Source organism: Arvicola amphibius, chromosome 18 (assembly GCF_903992535.2).
Source record: "Arvicola amphibius chromosome 18, mArvAmp1.2, whole genome shotgun sequence".
In the NCBI taxonomy this organism is placed as follows: Eukaryota; Metazoa; Chordata; class Mammalia; order Rodentia; family Cricetidae; genus Arvicola; species Arvicola amphibius.
Genome location: NC_052064.1, coordinates 14841179 through 14860314, shown reverse-complemented (window position 1 = coordinate 14860314; position 19136 = coordinate 14841179). Strand labels below are relative to the sequence as shown.

Genomic DNA, 19136 nt, shown 5'->3' with positions numbered 1-19136 from the left:
TTTTGTATTGCTAATTGTACCGAATGACATCTCCTCCAAAGGGCATAAGCACTTTAAGGAATTCCTCTGCCTCACAGTACACACAGATCAATTAAGGACATATGCAACTTGCTCAATGAGCATTTACTGCTTGAAGGTATGCAAGAATAAGTGAATGGAAATAAAGTTCAGACCACCTAAAACTTTGTTCTAATAAGCACTAAATTCTTTTTTTTTTTTTTTTTATCAGACCTTCCTGGGAGGTCTTCACGTTTCCTCAGGATTCTCAAATGTTTGGGGCTCAACCCTGTTTTGCCTCTAACAGGATCCTCCAACTTTAAAAGGACGGATAAGGCACTAAAGAAGAAACAAGTTGTGGCTCAGGAATTTAAAAGACATATGAAACAAATCATGATTTAACAAAGGGTTATACACTTAGGCAAGTAGACAGGGAACTCATTTAGGAAACTCCTGTTGCTTTTTCCAGAACATAAGCACTATACACAATGAGATAGTGTATATATGGTTGTTTAGATTCATATAGAATTTTTTAAAAAGCTCAGGAAGAGAAGGCTTATCATTTTAAATGGTAAGAAATGTGCATCAAGCCCATACTTACTCTCTTCTATGTCCCAGCACTGAGTGATTGGGTCCCCATATTTTACATCCTGGCGTCTAGCTCGCCTATGGAAAGAAAATTAAGCTAATTAGATCTTCAAGTATAATTGGAATATAGAAAGGCTGTGTCTCATGCTAACACTAACTGAGACAAACTGTACTTGTTTTACTGTGCAACCTAAATGCAGGTCAGAGTTCCCATCAATCAAACATTAACTTAAATTCTTGTGGTAGAGAAGTCCCAACACAACAAATCCTGTTTTTCATTAACATGATCAAAATTTCATTTAACTACTGTTCTTTTTCTCTAGCTTTACAAGTTATTCAATAGAACAGGTTGAATGTGACTAAGATCCAGGTTTATACACGAGACACAGAAAGAACTCTTCTTTCCCTCCTGCCTTCCAAAATCATAATATACAAACGTCTTCCAGTGAGTAGGAAAATGCATATAAACAAAGAAATCTCATTGTGTTGTTCATTCTATTACACACTTTATTCAATAAATTAGGTTCAGTCAGAAACAGAACTACAAGTTCAATATGGCACGCATGCATATTTGTTATTATTGTCAATAAATAAGTAGCTATCCTGGTAATTGTGAAAATAATACAAGAAATTTTGCATTATGTTATAGGTGTTCCTTAAATTAATACCTATTTAAGAAGAAATGCTACATTTCTACTTAATCTAAGTATATCTTACTCCTTAATATAGTTTCACTGTCTTTGTCCATTTTAAATTTTTAAACAGAAAGTATTTCAATATGCACATAAAAACATTAAAGTTGTACATATTAACATTCTACCACATCATATTTTTATACGTAGATATAACTGTGAGATGTTACAATTGGGTTAAATGTATTTATCTCTTTAGATACTGCTTTGAAATAAAGATCTTCAAAATCCCTTCTGGTTTGTTTGTACTGTACAGTCATGTTATTATCTGTACTCCACGTAATAAGACAACACACCAGGATTTCTTATTCCCATCTAACATTATTGCTAAATCCTCTAGATCTCTTCTTCCCTGCTATGCTCTGGGGTCCATGCTGTCACTTCAGAGATCAGAGACACGGCAGTAAACTTTCTCAGATGCTTGGAGTGCTCCCCAGGGGCCCAGCTGACCAGATGACAACCTTGGAAAAGAGTCATCCATTGTACACATCTGTAGCCTCTGATGGACATTATGTTAGGTGAGGGAGCACATCACAGTGGCATGTCTGTGAGATCAGAGATGCAGTCTTGGGAAACACAGGAAGAAAAAAATTATGATGCTGTAAGGAACATAAGGTCACGAATGTTTTTAAATCTTGGCTTCTTCAGGAACAGGATCAATTAATCAAAGAGAACATTTATTGCCAAGTAATGAACACTCTACTTTTCAGCTTCTAGAAGAGAGATCCCCAAACACTCATTAAGATGAGTCTATTCTGGGCAGACAAGTTTTAACAAACTGTTGGCAACTTTTAACTCCAAATAATCATATTTACCCACTTATGCTTAATGTATGGACTTAAAAAATATAAAATGTGTCTCGGCTTTAACGAATATGCGCAGATGTACAAAAGACCCACAATTGTTGAGTCCTAATGTTTAGAATCTGACAGATCAGTGAAATATTTCACCTAAAATAAATGTACATATGACAGTGAAATTAATACACGTTCTTCACTTAGAGCACTAAAGATATCAAAAGTGCAAAGATAGCTTAAAAATGAAGGTAACCAAAAGCATGCTATAATTCGATAACAGTTTTATCTAGGACATATACTTTAAATAACACCCTAGCAAATAATATTACTACCATGTACATACAAAAATATGACACATGATGGTAAAATATTCACCTAACATGAGTATTATTGACCGGCATTCATATTTTTTCTAATGTTTTTCTCTTTAAAAAAAAATGTGTCCAAATGTGTATCTCAGAACTCCGGATAACTTGTACTTGTGTGTGTAGAATAATGCAATGGTTGAGCTTTCCTGGGTATAGTCAAGTGTTTATAAAATAAAAAGCTACCAATGTCAAGGCAACGGTTTATTGTTGATGCTGATCTGAGTGACAGAAATTGACAAATTATAGCTATTAGAGTAAAAATAAAATTGCAGCAAATCACTAGATGTACTGTGGGCTTTGTCTGCACTTCTACAAACATGAGTACTTATGAACAACTTGCAAAACAATAGATGTGAATATCTGCATATTTTGAAGTCCAAGAGAAGGAATGTAATAAAACTCGTTAACAAGAACAATTTTGAGAAGTAAACAGGATATCACTATATAGCTCAGGCTATTCTGGAACTCACAGCAATTCTCCTGCCTCAGTCTCCTGTGTTGGGCAAATGCAGGCATGAACCACTATGGTTGGTTGTTAAAAATGCTATGTATAATTTATCAGATTTTTTTAAAATTCCATATTTCACAATTTCAGAACATCTGTTCAGTCCTCCAACTTTCATATAAAGTGACTGAATATTTTAATTATAATATTCCTTCCACAGGCCAAGTTTTCTATTTGCCTTTAACTGAAACTATGTGAGAAATCATGTGGGAGGGAGGGGCTTCCTGACCTTTTGGAAGTGGGTGCGTATCTTGAGCAAGCATTTCCATCCCAAGCACAGTAGGGGTCTCTGGCAAGACAGCAATCTGCGCAAGCTTTCCCATAAGTGTCACATCTGTGCAAGGAGAGCTGAACCAATCCATCCCAGGAACCAACGTACAACTGTTGCTGCAAATCAAGCAGAAGTGAATCAGCGCCATCACTCACGTGAGTCTTGAGAATCTCCCTTTTCTAAGTCCCATACATTAGCTCTAAACCCATTTGTAAGTGTCCTGTTATCTGTAAAAGCTGATGCAGAATTGTGAGGAAGGATAAAACAAGCAAACTTTGCCTACCCCTAGCCAGACTCTGATTTGAAGATTTCAATATGAAATCGACAACTATTGTGGAATATTAGTTTAAGATGTGCTACATTCATTTATCCTGTGGAATATTTGTTTAATGATGCAAAGATGTGCTGCATTCTTTTATGTTGCATTTGTTTAACTGTAAAGTTGTGTTGCTTTGGCTTCCTAAAATACCTGATTGGTCTAATAAAGAGCTGAATGGCCAATAGCTATGCAGGATAGAGAAAGGATGGGCAGGGCTGGCATGTCGGGAGAATAAATAAGAGGAGATAAAATAGGAAAGAGAGAGAAGGAGGAGGAGTGAGAAAAGGAAAGAAGAGGAGGATGCCAGGGCTTGCCACACAGCCACAGAGCCACAGAGCCACAGAGCCACACAGCCAGCCATGGAGTAAAAAGTAAAGAAATATACATAGGATAAAGAAATCTAAAAAGATCAGAGGCAAAATGTAGCTAAAGTAAAAAGAGATAATTTAATTTAGAAAAGCTGACTAGAAACAAGCCAAGCTAAGGCTGGACATTCATAAGAAAGAGTAATTCTCAGGGCATTTGTTTGGGAGTTGGGTGTTGAGCCCCTAAAGTGTAAAATCAAACAAACAAAATAACAAAATGAATTCCAACAACTAAAAAGCTACTAACAACTACAGACAATATTCTAGAAAGCTAAAGTGGACTAGGCAATAATTTAAGCTAACAAGCTGCTAGACTATGGAATTGAATCATCATTTCTTTCTCATTAGTAGAAATTGTACTTAGGTAGATGCTAATAAGCATTGATATTACAAGCAGCATTGATGGCATGCCTCTGCCATGGCTCTCAACAGGAGAAGTGTCTAAAAGAGACTCCTGGCACTATATCCTTTAAGATGAACTGATCCCTGATAAAATACAGGTTACAGTTGGTGAGTAAATGTTTGCTGTCTACATCATCAGGTAGACTTGAACAATGCTATATCATAAAGCAAAGGCAGCAGGATACTGGAAACAGCAAATAAATTACACTTGGAAAGTGAGTTCTGGAATTGCTGCAGTACTCCCCGTATACATCCATCTGAGCATCTGCAGCAGGGGAGATGAAGACAGAGGAACAGTGTCGATGATAAGTCTCAGCCTATGAGTCTCAAGAACTCACAACTCTAGTGGACCATTCTCAGCTTTGAAATAAGGAGGAACCCACACAGAAACAGGCTGTAGCATAAAAGGCATAGTTTACCAACTTATGGAAATCGACTTTATTGCCTGTTAAATTCTGTTGAGACTTCCTTGTCATTAAACACAAAGCATTCTGTTATCTTCTTTCCCACAAGTCTCTGAAATGCTTATGGCAAATGGCTCCCCTCCTAGTTACTCTCATCATCTTACTAACTTCCTCTCCATCCATGAAGCTCTCACCTTTTTCGGCCTCTTTACCTCTGCTGTGGCCTTTGTTTTGCTCCGCATCATCATTTGCTCAAATCGTTTGCAATGTTCTAACTTCTTCTCTAATGCCAGCCTTTCTTCGTAACCCCCACCTCTGCGGAGGACCCACTCCCTTTGCTACCGACAGATCTTTCTAAAAAGATGGTCTTCTTACAAGATTCCCTTGCTTAAAAACCATGAGAGCTTTTTGTTCTTAAGCTGTTAAAAAGCAGGGGGCACAGGGAGAGCCTGACATACTCACGCTTCCTTCTCCAGAGTCATCTCTAACTTCCTTTCACCTTAAGTACGTATGTTTTGGATCAGCTTTTATACACACTTAATGGAAACAGGTGTAGTCCCTCATTTTCACATTCTTATTTGCTCATTCGATATAGTGAACTGTATCATTCATTTTTTAGTCTGTCTCTTTCTTCTCCTCCCAACCCCTGGTCTTCCTGGCTCACTTTCAAGTTACTTTCTGTCCTTTGTCTTTGTGGTAAATGCTTCAATTATTACTCTACATTGCCGGTGTGCTTCCCCGATCTCAGCTCTGTCCATCTCTGCTAAACGGGAGATTAATGCCACTCCCCTCATTCTTTTCTGTGTCTTCAATGCACAATAGCCGAGATTCAAGTAATAAAAGTTATTGACTGTGTAAGCCAATGAAAAGCACTCCGAAGCAAACACATTTAGACTTTTCCTCTAATGGAACTACTAAGTTTAATTGTAGCAATGCCCTACAGTGGAACCTATATTATTAAATGACTGTCTTAAATATTATATTATTAAATGACTGTCTTAAATCTTGAGGGTGTTTGTAGTGTAGGAATAGAATGGTAAGACTAAATCTAGGCAGTGGAAATTATAATATAACTGCAAAATCATATTATATATATATATAAATATATATATATATATGGTTACTAAAATTGAGCATTAACACTTACACCACTTTGCTTAAAATGTTGGCATATTGCGTTCTATTTAAACTTACAGCAGGATGGGAATATCCATCCATGGTAGAAAAGGGAAAGTGCTTGTCTAGTATTTACAATGACCAAGAGTCTATACTCAGCACTTAAAAAAGGGAATCTAGCTTTTTCTCACGCCTCTCAATAAACACAGTACTTAAGGAGGTAGTGTGTGTATTAGATAATAAGATCCTGTTCCCCCCGCAAAAAGTACTCATTAACTTTCTTAATAAGTATAAAGCCCTAGGTTTGATTCCAAGCATCCCTAAGCAAGCATAATTAAATAAACATTAAACGCATAACAAACAAGAGAGTTTTCTAGTTGAGAAAATCGGTTCTGAGAGTTTGCTATTGAGTAAAGTGTTGAAGGTTGATTCCTTAGTGTCGTGTACCATGGTTCATATTTGAATTTCTATGTCCCCGAATTAAAAGTCCCTTTCAAGGCTTGTGACTGGAATCTTAAATATATGTCTTATGATGTGAGCAGAAATACAATTTCGGGAGAACAGACACACACTCATTTTTTTCAGAGGCAAAAGGAGTACACACTATTTACTATCTCATTAATATTTTTCTCTCCATTCTCCTAAGGCAAGGCTGAAACAGTGACTTCTGATCAATTAGAGGAGAAACAGGCAACCTTTAACTTTCTGCATTATTAATGACTTAACTTCCAGTCTCCAATTTCAATAGACTCTGCAAATGAACTTTGATTTCAGGGAACTTCAGACATCTGAAGTTAATTGGTAAACAGAAATTACAAAGTACCTGCTTCAGAGACAACTCCATGTTCAAGATGGCTGTTGGGTGCTGCAAACAGAAGCAAAATGTCAGTAAATACATTTAGAGCTTTATATTTGTCAGGATGCTGCTTTATGTCAAACTTGGCTGTCCAGAATCTCAATGAGAGAACATGACCTTACTACTTGCTGTTTTCTTGCAGTGTGTAATGATTCTACTTTACTAGACACAAGGAAAATGCTTGAACTATTTTATCAGAGAGAAGCTAGCCAACGCTATGAGGAAATGCTGTGTTGAAATGCCTCCTAGTTATTAACAAGTTTTTGCTGTGTTCTAAACCTGCGTATCTTCATGCTGGCATATAATTCATGCGAGTGTTGACAAGAAGATCTCCATCATTTATTGCTCCATTTTGATGTTACTGTATCAAAGATTCAAAAACTTGTTTAGGGAGCAGCGTTTGCAAAGTTAAAGTTCTGCTGTTGATGAAGATAGTTCTTATGTGACTCCTCAAGATGTCACTATTTGTGGCTTCATGATAAAATATAAAAATATAGACAGACAGACAGATAGATGGATGGGAGGATAAGAGGAAGAGGAGGAAGAAGAGGAGGAGAAGAACAACTTTGATCACCAAGCTAACAGTCAATTCTTGCCTCTAAGATCCATTGGAGAGGACCTGTTATCTTACAGTTATGTGCCTGCTCATGATAGACATTCCCTGAACCTCTGTTCATTCACCCTTATGTTTGACATCCACTTTTCCCTTAGGAGCCACCCAGGATTTTGTTTTGGAAGAGGCCAGATAGCAGGTCTTGTTCTTGTTAACTTCTTGACCACTATTATCATCAGAATGTAAACAGGATCCTGGAAACCTCAGCATGATAATTAACTTTAGCCCTTCACAGAGGAGGACTCCCTCTTTTCAGGCAATGGATGTTTACATGGAAACAGCTTTTAATAAACTTCTTTAAGAAAACAAAAACATAAAAGAACATATTTCTAAGACATGTAACATTATTTCTAATGTCTTATTTTTCATGAAATAATTCTAAATACCACAGAGTAGCTACAAAGAATTCTGGTCACACTACAACGTATTTATTGCTAAAAGCATAATTTAAAACAAAGAGCTCTTCCTCCAGGCCTCCTCATTCCCTTCAAGAGGCGAGAGGATTGTGGCACGCATAACTTGCTATCATTGAATTTTTTTTTTCCAGTGCAGTAAATGAGGACTCTTATACATGATTCATAAACTTTTCCAGGTCTCTCAAATTCATTTGGGGAAAAAAATTGCAAAGTAAGATTCATAAAGTAGAAGAGCATCTGGGAAATCGGAGATCCGAGGCTTTGACTAAATGTGGCCACGTGACTGACTATATGCTTGGAGAATGCCGTGAGGAGACGCAACCAAGCAGCTTCCTTCTGGCAGTGGCATTCAGCAGCGGAAGTGAGCGCCTTTCACACTTGCTTATGACCTCTCCCAACGCTTGGCCAGAGAAACAATGGAAGTACATTTCAGTGACTTCTCCAGGGAAAAAGAAAGAAAAGACGAAGGGCGCCTGGCACTGCGCAGTCTCAGCCTCTGTCCTGAGCCCTGAGCCCTGAGCCCCTCTCACCTTGAACACCTGAAGCTCCTCCAGGACCACCTCTTCCGTGTTCCACTTCTCCTTGGAAATGCTGACAACTTTGAGGACTGTTCCAATGTCTGAAAAAAGACACGGACTCCTAACACCACTGTTTAGCTTTCAATATTGAGTTGAATGAATATGTCTAGAAATCTTAAAATTTTCCCTCTCATTTGCCCAAATAAAGCAGTGGGAAATGAAGCCTGCTGGGAATGCTGTTTCCCTTCTAGGGAATATTCTTATAAAGAGATTAAAAGTAAAACACATAGCATTTTAGTAACTGCATATATATGACTAATTTATTATTGTTTGAAATAACAAGTAAAATATATTTTATTTTTTAAATGTTAAACTGCTAAAATAAAAATTACATAAACCTATTATTTTCTCTTCAGTAAGATTTACATAGTAATTATATCTGTTCAATTATAAACACTAAGAAAAAGATATATATATATATATATATATATATATATATATATATATAACTTTCTAAAATGCTAAAATATGGACCAGAAAGCATTGGAGATCTTCTCACGGGGAAGCTTACTAATCCTTCAGATACAATGTGCTTTCAGAATAATTGTTAATGAGATTAAAATTTAGAATTGGTTCAAGTTATTTTGGCTCAAGCTTAAAAGAAGCTATAACTTAATGAAATATAATAAAAATGATGTGTAGAAAATTTATCTTAAATAATCATATAATGAATGAAGTGTGTCTCTGTAGCATGCCAGTATAGAAAGACAATGTAATACTCACTACAAACATAAAAAGAGAGTTAGCACCTTGCAATTAATCTATTGAAAATATGTCTTTAAAACTCTTATCTGGGAGCTTGAAAATAGGGACATACAGTAATTCCAGTATGTGTAGAAAATGCCGAGATTATTTAATTTTTAAAAAATGACTCTAAGATATTCAAAACTGCTAAATACAATTTTTCCAATACATAATATACTTTTTGAAGTCCCCTAATTTTTCTCAGGAAAGGTTAGGTAGTACCATCTAGTGGCTGAGTGCTCTTTATGGTACTGAACTGCTAAGGACCTATGAATGAGCTTTGGATGACCAGTGTAAATTAAATTTAGCTCATGAGAATTAATAACACACTAATTAAAGTTCTGACCCTTAAATAGTCATCTCGGCAGTCTCGGAAATGGAGCATCCCCTGGATTATCTGAGGTTTGCACTTGCCATCTGAAACATAATCAGGCTTGACAGCTGGTGACAAAGGCCCTAGCTATGCCATGATCTTTCTAAATAAGCTTAATTTCTGCAAAACTAGTGTAGTGCTTAGATGTTAAATGATTCTAACTGTTTCACATTATTGAGAATTTGTTCTAATAAATACCCAACATTTAAAACTCACTAATTTCCTATAGCAAAAAATGCTCAGTTCATTAGTTAGCATATATATTACAGTACCAAGTTCTGAGGGAACATGCTGTCTTTACGCCACTAGAACGGTGTTATTACATAATGTTTTCCTTAATTTTGAGAATCATCAAATAAGCAATAATACTTTGTGTTAAAACAGTATGTTTATAAAAATATACATATAAATGTATACATGTATTTGTGATCATCATTTCAAAGCACAGGCTAAACAATTTCAGGGAACATTGTATTAACTGATCTTTACTTGATTTTGGCTGACAAATATTTTGGAAGTTTTTGCTTTCCTTATCCATGAGTGATCACTTCAATTTCTTTGGCTCTAAGTGTGGTTGGAGGGTACCTGTCCCGAGAAACATGACATCATACTGTCCGTCTTCAGCAACAACGTGGTCCACCACTATCTGCGTCAATCTGTAGTCCACGTTGATTCTCTTGAAGGTAGGTGCTCCTGCCACTGGGTACACCGACTTGTACATCACCGGGTGGCGCCTGATGAAGCTAACGACGTCGTCAGGAAAGTCTCGGGTGGATTTAATCAGTGGGTCATAGGTTTTGCTTGGACACTGAAAAGAAATGCGTGCAGGAATAAGACACCTGAGAGCTGCGTGCCACGGAGCACAGCAAATAGATAAGCGAGAGGAGGACGCACACCAGTGTGCAACAAGTGCAGTCTACCTCCAATAGAGGGAAATCTGCGTCTCTTCATGTAAACATTCATAATCAGGTGACGTTACCTGCATTTTCTAGTTTCCCCGGTGTAATCTTACTTTCTAAAAAAGATTATGGTTTTGAACAAAAAAATTAATTTTTCTAATCAGGCATTATGATACATCCCTGTAATTCCGGAACAGGGTCAGTGCAGGAGCATCCAGGCTCAGGGGCAGCCAAGACTACTGCAAATAGGTCAGCCCATTTTTTTTTTTTATCATGAAACATCTCATGACCCAGCCCCAAATTTTCCAATGGAGGTACTAGAAACTTATAATGAAGAACTCTCATAAAATGATCAATAAATGCAAAACTGTGATAGAAAACTTTATTTTTGTATTTAAAGAAAGCTAGGACTCTTTTCCAATTTAAGTGTATTTATTCAAACGTAGAAGGAACAAATCAACATGTTACAAAATTCGCTCCAGAAGACCTTTAATGGTTTGAAAGTACAGCTATACACTTCAGCTACTGGAGCTGTGAAAATTAAACTGGGTCCATCCTGCATGCTCTTCCTCTAAGCCTGGGCTCTGTGAACATACCCCAGGCCACTTCCCACCTCTGCCTAAAACCGCTTCCTGGGAGCGCGGATTAAAAAAAGAGTTAGCGTCAGCTGCCCTCTGGTGGTCAAACTTAATTTATATCAAGCACAACTTGATATAAATTCACCGCATTTGATGTGCAGTTATCCAGAATAGGGAAGGAATAACATTACCATTTGTACATTTTACAAGGTATGTGCTTTTTCACAGCAGGAATTTACGTTTCATAAACTATATCCTAGGAAGTTGCCTTTAGTAGGAAAACATTATCACGTTTCACATCTTAATGGTCATTTTTTTTAAATAGGAACTATATTTAATCAATATAAGTATATAGAATAAAATGAAAGATATCAGAGAAAACATCTATTAAAAGTATTTTAGAATTTTCAAAATAAAATAACACCAAAACTAAACAAATATCTTGAAGTTTTATAAAAAAGATGACACAGAATAAAATTCCCACTGGCGAAAAGCATTTAAATTAGACATTAATTATAATCATATCAGTTCTTCAAAGTCTCCTCCTTGACCAAGAGGGGCATTACTAGCTTATGAACATTATTAGCATATTGATCATAAATAGCTTTAACTCCAAATTTCATACCAATAAAATCATAATGACCCATTATGAAAGACAGTGTCTACCAAAGAAGTTGTACTAAAAATTTAAAAGACCTGTTAGTAATTTTCTAATTAATTTGAGAATATCTATCTTTTACAAAAGTTTTTCATGTCTTCCACTAAGAAACTGATCCTTTGATGATGTTTATTCATTTGTCCCGGGCCCTCACGAAAGAGATATGTCCTGCATCGTCAGCCAATTGAGAGCTGCTACTGGACGTCGTTCTGAAGATCAAAGTCTGTGTTCCCTTACTGCCTTGTGCATTTCCCCTTCACCCAAGGAGAATCTTTCAACTGCACTGTGGGAGGAGGCCTTTACTAAGTAGACTGAGTCAGACTTCAAACAGAGATAGGCAGAGATAATACTGAACCTTTTGCCGATTAGAGATGCACATTTGAGTTCTACTCAGTGGCCATTTCCGAAGGGTCTCATATCTCTTAACATCTTCAGTTCAATCTGATTGATTTATCATTAAAAGCAAGATTTTGCCTACATCGCATGTTGCGAAGAGCCCTGCAGCTTGGCTTTTACATCTGTAGTTACACCGTCGCCACAGTTTCAAAAGACGTATTCACAAATGAAGATGCCTAGATGCTACTCAGGTAAAGCGGGAAAGAAACTCACATAAAGGACAAGCAAACAAAATGCAAAGAAATATCACCTCTAAGAAAAGCCATATTTGGTTATTAATTTTCCTTTAAGGAGTCTCACTGAAGCTGTATATCCTAGGTGTTAGTGTGGGACATGCATAAAGTATTTTAAATTTGCGACCATTGCCATCATTCATCTAACTATCCCACCCCACGAAGGATCTTTAGTTGCTTCCCGTGCTTTCGTCGCACACATTTCCCGCCTATGAAAAGCAGGAATTATGGTCGGTTACCCGAGTTTTCTTTGCTCAGTTTAAACATTGAGAAAAGAAGAAGATTGAACAAGAAAGCTCTCAGTCAGACTTTAAAACGCCAAAACACTGCTGGATATGTGCCCAGAACTGAAGAGAGAAGACAGCCCGCCTAGACAAACCCGGAGAAGCTAGGGTGCGGCCCTCAGCATCCCGCCCTGCTGGCTTGGCTGTGTTAGGCGGCTGCAGTTGGCTAGGTGTGACCCTGTAATGCTTGGCAGGTCTGGGTGTTTGTGTAGGGCCTTCAGGAGGGCAGCGGGAAGCGGTGGATAAGAAGAGAAGAAAAATGGTTTTTTGAGAGACCGTTGTTGTGGCAAGGAACCAGACAGCTGTGAAGTTTCCCCCATCAACGCTGTCAGCTGCTTTCTGATCACTCCAGGTCCCATTCTCCTCTTAAGCTAATCAGAGGAATGAAGAGCGTGAGGGAAGTCATGGCTCAAGGAGAGACCAAACCGGGAGAAATAAACAGGACGATTTATGTATAATAGGTAAAAGAAATACGGTTTTTATTTTAATTGGAAAATGCACATTTTGTAAGTGGAATTTTATCCCCCTGATTATTCCTCTAAAGATCAGTCTGAAATAGATCTGTAAAGAAAAACCCTATATTAAGAACTAGAGATGGTGAGGGGAGATCTGCATAATATATAGACATTGGGGTATAGTAACAAAAAAAGACCATTTATTAGTGATTGGGGTGGGGGAAGAGGTCTGCCTAATACATAGTCATTAAGGTGTAATAAACTATGCAAATATTAATCCAAAGAACTTGAACTTTCTGAATCCTGATCCCTGTCCATCAGACACCCTTTTCCTTACAGCAATTCCCATAAAAGAAAAATCAAAATATTATCGCATATAGTGGGTAGTTTGAAAATTGGGGACCCCGGTTGAGAAGCCAAGGTTGTGCCTTTTAAACAGCTGAAAACCAGGATGAAAAGTGAATGTATGTTTAACATAAGTGGACTCTCACTGTTTCTGGAGAAGTAGCCTAGGTCTAGTTAGTTAGTCGTGGGGTGGTTGTGATGTCTGTTGTGTCTGACTCCCCAGAAAGTTCGGGTTTAGAATGATGCGTTTCTTGAGGGACAGTGCTATTGCCAGCTTTGAGACCAAGAAAGCCACAGAAATCTCATAGCGTGCGCAGTACCTATAATTGAACAGTGTCCACCTCGAAAACTAAAGCTATGAAAATCAATGATATTACCTCTGGCTCCATTCAGTCTCAAACAACAAAACATTAGTTGGAAGAATCATTTGTTTTGATAATTAAAACACAGCCGAGTAAGTTGACAGTGAACACAGTAGTCATTTCAGAAGGAATCAAAGATGAATTCCCATTTTTACAAAATTTGAACACTGGCTGGAAATCATTTCTGGGTAATGTGTCACATCTTTTTTTTACAAACATCTACATTGTAGAAGTCAATGTCCTTTTCAGCCTTGGAGAGAAGGTGCTTTAAAACTGTAATCTACTTCTCAGTCAACACTGGGCAGCATCTTACATTAATATGCGAATTATAAAGATTCCTTATCAGGAGTTGAGGAAACCATAGAATGCTAGCCACACAAATGTGGGGAACCTGAATTCCAATCCCCAGTAGCCAGTTTTGTTTGAACACACCTATAATGCCAGCATTGGAGGTACAGAGAGGAGGATACCTAGGGCTTGCTGGCAAGATACAAGACAGTATCAATTTTGTGATCTCCTCCAGATTCACCGACAAAGCCTTCCTCCAAAATAATAATATACAGAAAGTGATAGAGAAGGATACCCAACACCAGCTTCAGCATTCCAGATGCACATACACACATGTATACACGTAACACATACAAAGTAAACACAGCAGACACACACACACGCAACTTCCTTGTCAACACAGAATACAACTGTAAAATAAACTTCCTCATTTGCTAAAATTGGATTGAATTATTTCTAAGAGATCAAATCTCAAAATTGAAGCCATCCTTTACAGATCTTCCTGAGATTAAGATATCTTTTAGACTACTGTCTTTATCCTGCGTCCAGTTTGGTTTTCATGTCTGATTTGTAGCATTCTTTGTTTTATTTTTGTTACACAGTTCATTTCAGGCAGAACCTCACTGCACCAAACAAACAGAAAAGTAAAGATCCTACAAATTCATCTGAACAAAACATCGTCTGCTAGCTGCTCTTTCCAGACACCAGAGGGCAGAAGAATCACGGAGGGAAAATCTCTGTGACTGCAGGTTTATTAACTTAAAGCATGGTGACTAGGAATGGAGATTTGGCATTGGTGCACAGTGGTACAACATCCTACCTAAACCGAGGAAATTAAACAAGATAAAATGACCCGTGCCTGAAAGTTTTTAACTGAGGTCCCTCCTGGGATATAAACTCAGTGTTCAATCATAAAAGCAATATGGAAACGGAATATACAAAACGAAAGACTCTAACCAATGTACAAGAAGCAAATTCTGTATTCAGCAAATCTTTCACTGAGGTTAGATGTATTTCCCCACATTAAAATAAAAATATCAAGTGTTGCAAGGCTACAGAGCTTCATTACACTTGTGTAGAGGACAGACCAGGCCTAGGAGAAACAATTCAAGATTCCAGTTGTAAGTATTTATAAAAATGTCAGTCATAAGGAATGTTCAGTTGCAATTTTATGTAATATGTCCGAATTGCAGGAAGAGCATAGCTGTATAGTTTTGTACTTTTAATAAGCACAGATAGGAGAGTATAGCAGAAAAGGATATAAAATAAATATAAAGAGTTTTAGATAGGGTATGTTGGCATATATTTGTGAGGGAAATGTTAAGAAAGAGGTAAATATATCTCGGGACAAGGGAAGGACCAACCATAAAACTCCACCCAGCAAGCTCTTTCAGTCTGCTGCCTGAGTAATATGAGATCGGGTATACTATTTAATTATTTTGGACACTAATTTCCTCTGGTGTAATATGAGGGTGAGTTATGATGTCTCTATCACTCGTTCTACCTCGTACATTCTCAAATTTTACAAGGGCGGTCACTTGATAGACTGTGAAACCTAATTTCACCGATTTTACGAATGTGGCTATTTAAAGTGATAAAGTTCATTTGGTAAAAAGCACTTGTGTGACGCACTTTCACATCAGCTACACGACAGTCCCAACTCAACGTCGGCATTGCAATTTAAATTCATTTATTTTCAATACGTAAAATATTGGCAACGTCGAAAACAGGATGATCATTAAAAACAAATAAAATAGTAAGCAATCGTTGAAAAATAACTGAGCCAATGAGGACAAAAATTTAAAAGTGTAGGCATCCTTTTAGCCATTTCAAAATTTGGTCATAACTATTGTGAGGGTACAGCAGTAGCTATCAGCATATTTGACATATTTTCCTTTCTCTTGTATCACTGACGAAAAACACTGACCTATGCATCTTCTGGTTTGTGGGAGTCACTAATTGCCATTTCGGAGAAACGACTGTGTGCTTAGAAGTGTCATGTAATGAGTATTCTCTAAGGCTTCCACTGTATTTACGGCTTTTTCAGGTGGTAGCTGAGAAAACGGTGACAGCAAAGCTCACTGCAGTCTCTTTCACGTATGTTATAACTACCAGACATTGTTGGTATGGAGTTATTTTGATAACTGTGTTCTGTGAATGCGTATGGTAAGATTCAGTGGCTGTGCCTGTGTGTCAAAATTATGTATTGTATTTAATGTAGATTGTCCCAGTTCCAAACCCTTCCACTTATAATACCCAGATGATTGGGCGGGGGGGGGGGGGGGGGGGGGGGGGGGAGGGGGTTGAAACAGCGCCAAAACCAAAACTGTAATGGCTTGAATTAAATCAGTACCTGAAAGTAGTGTAATCATTTCTAGTTTAATTGCAATCCTATTCTAAGTAACAAAGATGAGAAACAACTAACTGTTCCCTGATAGATGAACAGGTAATAAGTATGTGAGTGCACACACACACACACACACACACACACACACACACCACTGGAATACGATGAGCTATAAAGAAGTAAAGAAATTCTACCATATGTAATATGAAAGAGCTTTTAGGGTATTGCTTGGTAAAGCAATCCATTCACAGATGTCTGGAATTTATTTAGATGAAGTATTGATGTAAAGTCACAGAACCAAAGAACAATATGGTGGCTATCAAGGGACAGGTAGGAGAGAAAAGAGAGAGTTGGAAACGATGGACACATCATCTCAGCCAAGATGAAGGAGCTCTACATACCTGCTATGCAACCTTATCTCTACACTGCGTGGTCAAGTCTTGCAAATTGTCAGGGCCCACAGATGTGAGTCCGTTCCACCCTGACTAGAGGTCAGAGAGTTTGAGCATATTTTTACTCTTTCAAAGTTGTTGACAACAGGTGTGGCTGCAAAGCAGAGATCCTGACCTAGGGTGTGGTTAATTAGTATTTTGAGTACAGAGCTGAATCCGCTACACCTTGCTATTCCTGCTCCTTCAACGAAGTTTGGCTTCGGTAGGAGGTTCCAGGGAGTAACTGCCTGTAGGATAATTGGTCTATTCCTTATATGAGGTTAATAAAGTCTGTGGCCTCCCCCTTCCCTTTGGAGTGAAGTACATAATCATGTGGAAAATAAACCTGAGTGATACAGGGTTGAAGATTCACTGAATGTCCCTCCTGGTGTTATTCTGACTTTTATGTCTCTTACTCCCTTTTGCTTAATAATTCGAATCCTCACACTCCTATCCTGGAACGTGCAAATTTCACCCAGGCTGGACTCCAACAGATGTTTACGACAGATGCCCCCAACGTTTGACTTATGACAGCAAATTAAATAAGAAGTTATATACGAAGGCAAGGTGGGACTTTTTCAGTAACGTGGTTGCCTGAGAGTCACCCACCCTGGCTCCTGAAGGAAATCTCTCACCCATGTAAGTGACACCAGTAAACCCACTGGTCTCCAATCTAACTGGAGATGTAATAGACATTTTTTTGTTTTGTTTTGTTTTTGTTTTTGTTTTTTTTTTTTGGTTTTTTTCTTTTTTTGGTCTCTCAAGGGGGCTCTTTCATTTCCCCAGAAAAGGTCACCCTCTTTCCAAATACATAAATCTATAAATAAATAAATAATTACAAGCAACATAGTAAAAATATAAAATTATCCACAGAAATAACAAATACCCTCCCAAAAATAAATTAGTGAATCAAAATAAAAGAATAATGAATACCTAATGGTTAAGACAAAATATCCTGGAAAAATTCATATTGAGAAATAATAATAATAATAATAGAAATAGCTGCATAATACATACAAGTTTAGCTACACTACGTAACATGAAATCAGGAAGATAAGAAAGCCCAACTTCCAATTATTTCCTCCTAATAATGAACACAAAAGGCAAAATAGAGAGGGATTTAAAGGGTTAAAATTTCTCTGGATGATTATTTTAGATGTCTTGGTGGAAGTATTTAGTTATCCTTAAGTAGGCATACAGGGCATTAACCTTTTTGATACTAAGGTTTGAGGAACCTCTCATTTATAAAGCACATAGGGAAGTGTGCTCTTCAGTTATTTGTGGGTACATGTGTGTGCACTCATATCTGTGTTCACATGTGTATCTGTTCACCTGCATATGAAGCTCAGGGTCAATATGGGTGTCTTCAATTGCTTTACGCCTTATTGTTGAAGACAGTGTCTCTCGTTGATCCTGAAGCTCAGGCATTTGGCCAGACTGGCTGGTCAGAAAGCCCGAGGGGTCCTCCTATCTTTGCCTCCTCAGCAGTGGGAGGCATTACAGACATGTACTGCAGCATCCAGTTTTGTTTTGCTTTTATTTTTTCCTGAGACCGGTTGGTTCTTGGTAGCCCTGGCTGTCCTGGAACTCACTCTGTAGACCAGACTGGCTTTGAACTCAGAGCTCAGAGATCTGACTGCTCTGCCTCCCGAGTGCTGGGATTAATGGCGTGCATCATCATGGTTGGGCACATCCAGTTTTTTTATCTGGTATTCAGAGATTTATCCACAGACCCTCTCGCTTTCACAGTTACTGGGAACCATCTCCCAAGCCCATTTTTTAAGCAAATGCATAAATTATAAAATACGTTTTACTTTTCCTCATTTGTCTTTAAATATGGTTTACAGCATACGAAAATAAATATAGACTAAGATGAGTCCTCTTCCTCTCCTCCACCTCCCCACTTTTACCAGTAGCATCTTTTTCTAACCTGCTTAGGGGCCGGCCTCAAATTCACAATCTTCTTACTACATCCTTCAAGCTATTGTGATTACAGGTATATGTCCTTAAATTTTATTGTACCCCAAGTTGTTTAGAATTTCTTCTAATTTAAGAATTGTATATTATATAAAGTTCAACATAATAAAGAAAAAACTGATGTGTATCAAGAGCTTTTAATGGAAGAACCAGACACTAAGAAATCCTAAAGGCCTATGTAAAATATATGCAGAGATAAAGAAACAAAACAATTATTCATTTGGCGTTTTCATGTGATTTACAATCTTGCATTCTGGACAACTAAATTGACATATCCAAGCTAAATTCTGTAATAACATCACAATATAAACACCAGAACATAGTCCACTGTGTTCCTTAAAACCTAAAGTTGTCATTCAAAACCTTTTATTTGATAATAGAAATATTAATACATCACTATAAACAAATACATTATTTCAAAATCAACAGCAAGCACATGTGGGCTTTAAGAAATGTCATAGTTGGTAATAAGAGAATTA

At 37.5% G+C, this 19136-nt stretch overlaps 1 protein-coding gene across 1 annotated transcript in view; it reads right to left on the bottom strand.

Moving 5' to 3' along the window:
* Sema3d (semaphorin 3D) overlaps positions 1–19136 on the bottom strand; it is a 189499-nt gene that overhangs the window by 15710 nt on the left and 154653 nt on the right. The window contains exons 12-16 of the mRNA XM_038315362.1: positions 9990–10212; positions 8240–8328; positions 6648–6689; positions 3177–3334; positions 599–663 (exon numbers count right to left, since the gene is read on the bottom strand). Of these exons, the coding sequence (XP_038171290.1) occupies positions 599–663; positions 3177–3334; positions 6648–6689; positions 8240–8328; positions 9990–10212 (577 nt within the window). The remainder of the gene's footprint in view (positions 1–598; positions 664–3176; positions 3335–6647; positions 6690–8239; positions 8329–9989; positions 10213–19136) is intronic.